Raw genomic sequence first — 8,548 nt, 5'->3', positions numbered from 1 at the left:
ATATGTAACACATATATAATTTTATAGCAGTTTGTGGGCTCACAGTAAAGTTAAGTAAACAGTACAATATAAAGCTATTGGCCTTTACTTGGCTCATATCTCATTCCCATCAACTTGCAGCTCTAGAATGGAACCCCTATTGTAAGAGAGAAACCAAGTTTGACGCACCAATTATCAACCAAAGTCCATGATTAAATTGTGACTTATTCTAGATGCTGTAATTCTTTGGGTTTTGACAAGTGTCTACTATGATTAGCTTACTGACCTAAGAAATGTCATAGATATCACTTATTTATTTTTTATTTCCTACCCATAATCTCCAGTAACAGTGAAGAATGCAGGCACTATAATTCACTTTTTCTGGAGGTTATGTATTTAGAATTATGCAATGTATTTGTATACTTTTCAGACTGACTTTTTTCATTTAGTAATATAGCTTTGAGTTTCCTCCATGTCTTTTCATGATTTGACACATTTCTTTTCAATTAAAGAAAACTGCTTTGTGTAAATGCAGCAAGAATTATTTATCACTTCATATACTGAAAAATATTCTAGTTCTCACACAACCATGTTTTCTTTTTTACTGATTATTACTTCTAAATACCTGAGTGCATGTTTGGTGATGCTTTTTAGCTTCGTTTTTTATCAAACATTTATCAGGGAGTGTAATTATTATTTCACTTGATCAAAATATGGCTTGTTTTTCTTCACAGACTTTGTGGAGATTTTTCTGAAATTTAAAATATATAATCTTAAATGAATAGGGAACAAAAGCAATGATGTAGCCTACATAATCACATCAAACTTAGAAACTCCACAAAAAAAGGAAATTAACCAAAATTACAAGATAACCTGCATATATTAAGGAAATATACACAGACTATAAATATGATTAAAGATCAGTATCTAAAATTTGTTGAGAACTTAAATGGCCATAGGCATATGGTAAAAATTCAACAACAGCATGAATCAGAAAGCAATTCCATATAAAACCAATATTACAAACCCATTATGACTATTAGAATAACTATTACCCACAGGGAAACAAGACAAGTATTTGGAAGGATGTCAAAGAAAAAGAAATCCTTATATATTGTGTAGTTCTAAGTATACATAGACATTATAAAATATAATAAGGAATTTGATCATGCCTAGGAGTAATTATCCACCACAAAATAAAGTCAATGGTATTTTTCTAAAGTTTTTGTATCATTATGTTTTTCTTAGACATGTTTTGGGTGTGTATGGAACAGTGTTTCTTGTTTTACTTTTTAATTGGTTTGATTATGAGAGAGGGGGGAAGAAGGAGAGAGAAAGAAAGAGAGAGACAGAGACAGAGAAAGAAGAGTGTAGAGTTGTGTGGTTGGGAAGGTGAGGTTAATCAGAATGAGTTGGAAGACTGAAAAAAATCTTGATCAGGTTATATTGTATCAAAATAATCAATATAAAAGAGCCTTAATGAAACTGCTATGTTAACTGTATGTATCTGAAAGTATATACACAGAGGAAAAGTAATCTTTGTGTTCAAAAGACTCTTCTTTCCCCCATGGTATGTACAGAATTATTCACCTCTGTCAACATGTGCAGTCAACCTAGATTTTTTATCAAAAGATGAAAGGATACAAAACTTATGTAAGATGTCACACAATAGAAGTTAGTTAACATAAGATAGTGTAATATGGATGAACCTAGAAGGCATTATACCAAAAGAAAATTGGTGATTCCAGAAAGCCAAACAGCTTGAGTTAGCAGTTATATGTGAATTCTGAAAATGTTGAAATCAAATAGAAGATAATAGTGCTTCCTAAAGGAACAAGAGGGAAGGGAATAGGGAAATGTAGATTAAAAGATACAAAGTTTCAGTTACAATAGAGGAAAATATTCAAAAGACAAGTTTCCCAACATGGTAAGTATAGCTAATAAGACTCCAGGGAAGGCACATGCCCAGAAATAGTTGACCAACACCAAATTAGCTAAATAATGACTGTAAGCTTTTTGTTTTGTTTGTTGAAACATTTTTGTATCATTTGTTTTTTTCTCTTTGTTTTGACTTCCTTTTTTTGAGACAGAGAAAAAAATAAAAAGTTGGGATGTTAGGGAGGTATGGAAGATCTAAGAGAAGTTGAAGAAATAGAAACTACACGATCATAGTTTATTAAATAAAAATATTTAATGTATTATATACTTGAAAAATTTTCAGATATTTTATATATTATAAATATAAAAGGTTAATTACATGAGATCACTATTTTCATCATTAAGTTTACTTTACTACCATGCACTTATATTTATTTAAAAATAACATTTTTATGTACTTTGAATATATACTGTAATATATAAAATGTTTTGCTAACATGAAAATAATAAAAATAAAAGTTTACAAAATTATACATATTTTAAAGATTTTTAGTATGTTGAGTTCAGGTGTTAGATAGAATTTACCTTAACAACAAGGAAATGTATAGTTATAAAGTATATATAAAATTATTTTCTCCAAAGGGATTCTTTAAATGATAATATTTTAATGTATAATTAACTGGCAATTATGCATTAAAAGATATGAAAATTACCCAGAAACACTGAGGAAAACATAGAATACAATGAAATAAAACAGTCAGGCATGATGTTTCATGAGTATAATCCCTTCATTCAGTAGGCCAAAGCAGGAGGGTTACTGTGAGCATAAAAAGAAGAAAAATGACAAAAGAAATGAGAAAGAAATAAATTCCACAACTAATATGATGTAGTAATAAATTATTTTTTGTAATAACCCTGTCAGATGATAGGATATCCTTACTTTTCCAAAGTTTCAGTCCAGGTCAATTCCAAACCATTTCTTTTTATATTTCAAGAATAGCCATTTAATAACTAATACTACCATCAGCTCAGGAGAATATCTTCTTGCTCAAGGTTTTTCTCAGGGCAACCTTGACTTCCTTGTTCCTGAAGCTGTAGATTAAAGGATTGAGCATGGGCACCACAATGGTATAAAATACAGTGGACACTTTCCCTTGATCCATGGAGAGAACAGAAGAAGGATGGAGGTACATGAAAGCCCCCGACCCAAAGAAAACAGAAACCACAATTATATGTGAGCTACAAGTGCTGAAAGCCTTGGACCTTCCTTCGGTGGAATGAATTCGAAGTATGCTAGAAAGAATGAATGTGTAAGAAATGATGATGGTGATGCTGGGCACACCTACATCAAAACCTACAACAATGAATACTACCACTTCATTGATGTAAGTGCTGGTGCAGGAGAGCTCCAACAGTGGAAGGATGTCACACATGTAATGGTTGATAATGTTGTCTCTACAGAAAGTCAGCCTCAGCATGCACCCTGTGTGGGCCCATGCACCAATAAATGCCCCCATGTACACAATGAGAGTCAACAGAGAACAAACCTGAGGGGACATGGTAACTGTGTACAGCAGGGGCTTACAAATGGCCACATAGCGATCGTATGCCATCACTGTCAACACATAGCATTCTGCACTGACAAAGAAGCAGTAGAAAAAGAGCTGAGTCATGCATCCTTCGTAGGAAATTGTGTTCATGGCTGAAACAAAGTTTATCAACAGTTTTGGAGTGATGGCAGTAGAGTAACAGAGATCAATGAAAGACAAATTAAAGAGGAAGTAGTACATAGGAGTGTGAAGGGGAGAATTCAGTCCAATTAGAGTGAGCAACCCCATGTTTCCTGCCACAGTGACAACATTGATGCCAAGGAAGAGGAAGAAGAAGGGAAACTGGGTCTCTGAATGTTCTGTTAAACCCACCAGGATAAACTCAGTAGTGAAGGAAATATTCTGCGTGTGCGTTCTCTCTTCTCAGGATCTGAAAGGCAGAAGAGTCTGATTCAAAACTGTCACAAGATGCTGTACATAGTCATTCTGAATCCAGAAGCCCAGAGAGTTTTCCCTGAAACTTGCCTAAGTTTTGGTTTTATTGCTAGTCATACGAGGGAGATATATATATGGAAAATTAAGAATATTGAAAACACATGTGGGCAATGTGCCAAGAATGCACACAGGCATTCTCATCCTTCTGCTTTTATTTGTCTCTATCATTCCAGATTATGCTTGTCACCCTTCACTTATTACAGACCTGAACTAGAGCAGAGACTGACTATAGTCCATTGGCTTCCTCAGCATGTATAGCAAGCAGGTATAGTTGGCAGGAGATTGGAACCACCTTCACAGAGAATTCTCTGATTTCAAAACATCCTGGAGAAATGACAAACTTTGGATCTACATTAAATGTACATGAACCTTTCAACCATCTAAACTTCATAGCCAAAGTTGCACAAAGTGAAGCACGTGAAAGGAAATGCAAGCATAAAGATGATGCTTACCCTTTTGTCTAGAAGGCTCAGAGCTTTGCTTGTGGTCTGCCCCTTGTCCTTGCTCTCTGCACAGAAACAGCTCTGCCTCTGGAAAAATAAATGGCAACTCTCAATTAATGCTTCTCCCCTTTTCTACAGAAAGACTCTGAGCATTTGTGAATCACAATCTCTGATGCCATCTGAGAGTTAAAGACAATCATGCTTTGCTATGATTTTTGCCAAACTACTTTCTACATTAGAGAACATAAATGTAAATCACTCTCATTTCGTGTCTACATAACACCACGTAGCATTACACAAATCATTTTATCTAAGTGTATTCTCTTTAGGATTTAATATAAAAACCTCTCTATGATCCTCTTCCTTAATTAAAATACTTTAAAAAGGACAATTCCAAGTTATTATTTATACAGAAATGAAGATGACTTCACCCTGGTATCCTTGGAGATAATATTCAACTTAAATCTCACTTCAGGGATTATACATTCCCCAGGGCAGAAGTGGTTAAAACCGTTGCACTTCTATCATCTATCTCATTGGGTTTCTTTGATTTATAGCTAAAAATGCAAACACATGACTAATGTGATTGTAAACTACTACCAAAATATTAGAGGCTCATGAACATCGTTCCACATATAATAGCATGGTGAGTCCAGTATGATTAGATGATGCACATTTTATAACAGGCACTTTATTTTAATTTTGTCTTAGAATTTTTCTTTGCAAGCTCCTTCCACTTATTTCTTTTTATATCTTAGCACACACATTCTGTATTTTCCTGTTTTTTCGTACACCAAATATTTTTACTGGGCATTGCACTTACTTTACAAAATTAACAATTGATCAGTTACTTCCATGATCTAAAAGAACTTAACTAATGTGTTGCCAAAATTATAACTTAACCAATTAATCTATGTCAAAATAGTCTCTGACTACAGAGTAGAGCCCACTGTCTACTCTGTGGATCCACATTAAACTTAAAAAGCTTTAAAAAAAAAAAAAGAGGGCTTCTAGACCCACAAAAAAGGGAACCAAGCATAATTTTTTGTTAGCCACAATTTTTTTTTCAGATGAGCTCTGTTTGCTGGTTACAGCATGTCACAGCTATTTTAAGGGAGGTCTTCCTGATTCAGCAGTAGCAGAAAAAAAAATGGATGGTTTCAAAATGGTGGCTTCATGGTCCATGCTGCCAGCATGAACTCTGGTTATTTCAGAAGGCTGACCACTTGAATGGGGTTTGTGGGCAGCAGGCTGCAAATTATTTTTTGATAGCATGGGCCAACAGCTTGTAGAGTTGAGGTGGTGAGTATAACCCCCACCCAGCAGTCTCAGAGGCAGTGATTATGCCTCTGCCATATTGAAAGCTTGAATGAGGTGGAGCCAGTATCTAGGGCTGCTGAGACCAAGATGATTACCATTTTAAAAGTGATCCTGGTCAGAAAATATTTACAGATACACAATAAAGACAGATTCAAATTAAAAAAAAAAAAACTCAAAATGGGTCAGTGTTGGATAAATTTACATAGGCTTGGGAAAGCGAAGAAAAAGAATCTAGACAGTCATAAAAGGAAGTAAATTGTTTTAAAAACTAAAACAAAGCCTTTAAAGGGGCAGAGTCATACATAAAAGGAGTAAAGAAAAATAAGCCATGTAAAGATAGACTATACACAGAGAGTCTGGATTATGTATATTATTGTCTTGTCTTTGAATATTTCAACTGTAAAAGGGAAACAATTTCTTGTATGGGCTGCTAAACTAAACCAATATGTATACTTTAAAGGTAGATTGACTTCAAAATTTGGGTCTAAGGATATGTTGTTTTGAGGGAGTTTCTCTTTTTGTTTCCCAATTGGACGAAAACTTGTGAATTTCCTTCAGGCTAATATGGTTTGATGGGCCAATATCCCCTGAAAGGTCTTCATGAACCCACAAATTACTTTGCCCAACAAAAATCAGGAGGCAGTTTAGAGAGTACTACTCCCAAATTCCCTAAATGATTGTTTATAAATGTTCATTTACATTTAAAGGAGGATATACTATAGTAACTTGCATTGGTATGGATCTTGATTTATTGATACAAATTTAAGGTCAATTTTGTTATATGTTTAGTCCTGCTCTTGATTAAGGTATTGTGTTTGTGCAGCTCATTTAAAAATGTAATGTATAATTAAGAAATATAGGCCAATAGATAAGTCATCTATAACAGTAAAGCTTGTAGTCATGTTAGTTACATTTTCTAGATCTACAAAAAATTCTCCGTAGACATACATATCCTCATAGAAGAGACATATTCCTTCCTTCATAGGGATCCTCTCAAGCATTCTCCCTTTCTTTCTAACCCATCCCCATATTCCAACAACTAAAAACAAACATCTCTTACTATTTAGAAACAAATTCTATCCAGGACTCCTAGTGGTCATATCTGGCAAGGACACAGAGGTACCACATGCTCTTGAGATTCAGAAAGCACAGCCAAACCCAAAATTCAGAAAACTTAACAAAAAAGACAAGACCAGAAATGAACTTCTAGAGCTACAATTATTGCAAACTTAGATGCCCAGACAGCTGTTTAAAAACACAGTAACAGCTTGAACATGTCTGTAGGTGAAAGTTTCTGTACTGCAGCTCCCAAATAAACAAACTAAGACATTTTAATTATAAATACTTAGCCAAAGGCTCAGGCTTATTACTAACTAGCTCTTCAAACTTAAATTAATCTATTTCTATTCATCTATCTGATGCCCTAAGGTCAAGTCATTTACCTCTCTGGCATGTCCTGTTTCCCCTCCAACTCATTGGTAACTCCTTTCACTTTGCCCTTCTTTATCCAAGTATCCTCCTACACCCAATCTCTACACCTTAAAGACAACTGTCAAGAGATGTGTCTCTATTCTATGGATGGCACGAGAGACAGAAAACTGGGAAGTTGAGTTTAACTCCATTTTTATGTTTTTAGAAACTTTTTAAAGTTTTGTAATGTCTTATGTGGAGGTACACTGGACAGTGAGTGACATTTATAGGCAGGGTTTTCCTGTCCTAACTGTCAACTCCCAAGTAATTATCATCGGCTTCCCATAACTTCCTCAGAGATATAAATTATAAATGCTTGGACAATAGCTTTATATTACTAACTAGCTCTTACAGCTTAATACATTTCTATTAATCTGTTGTGCTGGCCCAAGGCTTGGGACTTTTACCTCTATTCCATTTTGTGTGCCTGACTCATTCTCATTCTGGCCCGCAACTCTTTTGACTTTGCCCATCCTCATCCCATCATTTTCAGTTTTTCTTTCCCACCTAACTTTATCCACTTTAGCTATTGATTAGTTAGCAATCATAACAATACACAGTTTTGTGTACAAAAGGATTATTTCATAGCATATCTCCACTGGAGCCTGGTAACTGTACTATAATAGGTTCTAAGAAATGAAATATAACTGATGCACAAGAAAAAGACTTCAAACAACTATTATGAATATGTTTGACCTCAAACAGGATATGAATGAATTATTAATGAAGTCTTAAAAATAAAAACAATGGAATGCAATTAAGAAAACTGTTCAAGACATGAAAGTGGAAATAAAATAAATAAAAATATCCCAAATTGAGGAAACTGAAAATAAAAACAAAAACAGACATGCGATAGGGAATCTCAGAAGGAAGCCTTACCAGAAGTGTAAGAGAGCATAAAGGTCAAGAGACCAACTCTTAGCCCCTGTCCAGGGTTTCTTAGTAGAAAAGTGTTCCTCAGAAGCAGAAATGGAAAAAATTTTTATAACTTCACACAGTATCAGAGGTCATTTTCTTTATTTCTTCTTTAGTTCAAATTTTCTTGTCCTCTCTATATTTTTAGCTCTAATATTCTGTTCCAGTTCTAGCACACTTATTTATTCTACATTCTTATTTCTCTACATTTTATATTCTTCCAATCTTATTCTTCTACATTCTTATTTTATTTCTCTATTCTCATTCTTCTTGCTGTTATAAAACCCTAAGTATATACACCTCCATTAATTATCAAATTATTAGTAAAAAAATAACTACAAGGAAAATTCTCTGGGACATAAGAATTTTAAAAAGATAGGTAGAAAAACTTATCAGCTAGTTTGTAGCTAACCACAGCTGCAGCTATGGGGAGGTCCTAGACGTCTTTGAAAGGGGCCACTACAGATTACAAAGGGAAAAAAAAAACTAAACCATTGA

General features: G+C 34.3%; 1 protein-coding gene across 1 annotated transcript; it reads right to left on the bottom strand.

The window, feature by feature from the left end:
• Positions 1 to 2,885: 2,885 nt before the first annotated feature.
• LOC126493468 (olfactory receptor 145-like) lies at positions 2,886 to 7,608 on the bottom strand. The gene is made up of 2 exons (XM_050130484.1): positions 7,543 to 7,608; positions 2,886 to 3,824 (listed from the first exon to the last, which is right to left on the bottom strand). The coding sequence occupies exons 1-2, from the start codon at positions 7,606 to 7,608 to the stop codon at positions 2,886 to 2,888; spliced, it is 1,005 nt and encodes a 334-aa protein (XP_049986441.1).
• Between the last annotated feature and the right edge of the window lie 940 nt (positions 7,609 to 8,548).

The sequence above is a fragment of the Alexandromys fortis genome, unplaced genomic scaffold, assembly GCF_014885135.2.
Source record: "Alexandromys fortis isolate MF-2015 unplaced genomic scaffold, M_Fortis_MF-2015_v1.1 scaffold_335, whole genome shotgun sequence".
Classification (NCBI taxonomy): Eukaryota; Metazoa; Chordata; class Mammalia; order Rodentia; family Cricetidae; genus Alexandromys; species Alexandromys fortis.
The sequence above is the reverse complement of the archived record's forward strand: the minus strand, read 5'-3'. Positions and strand labels throughout refer to the sequence as shown.

Coding starts and splice junctions, on each gene's coding strand:
- LOC126493468 (XM_050130484.1), bottom strand. CDS start 7,608: ATGGGCAAAGTCAAAAGAGTTGCGGGCCAGAATGAGAATGAGTCAGGC. Junction 3,825..7,542: donor GCACACAAAATGGAATAGAG/GTAAAAGTCCCA, acceptor TCCTGAGAAGAG/AGAACGCACACGCAGAATAT.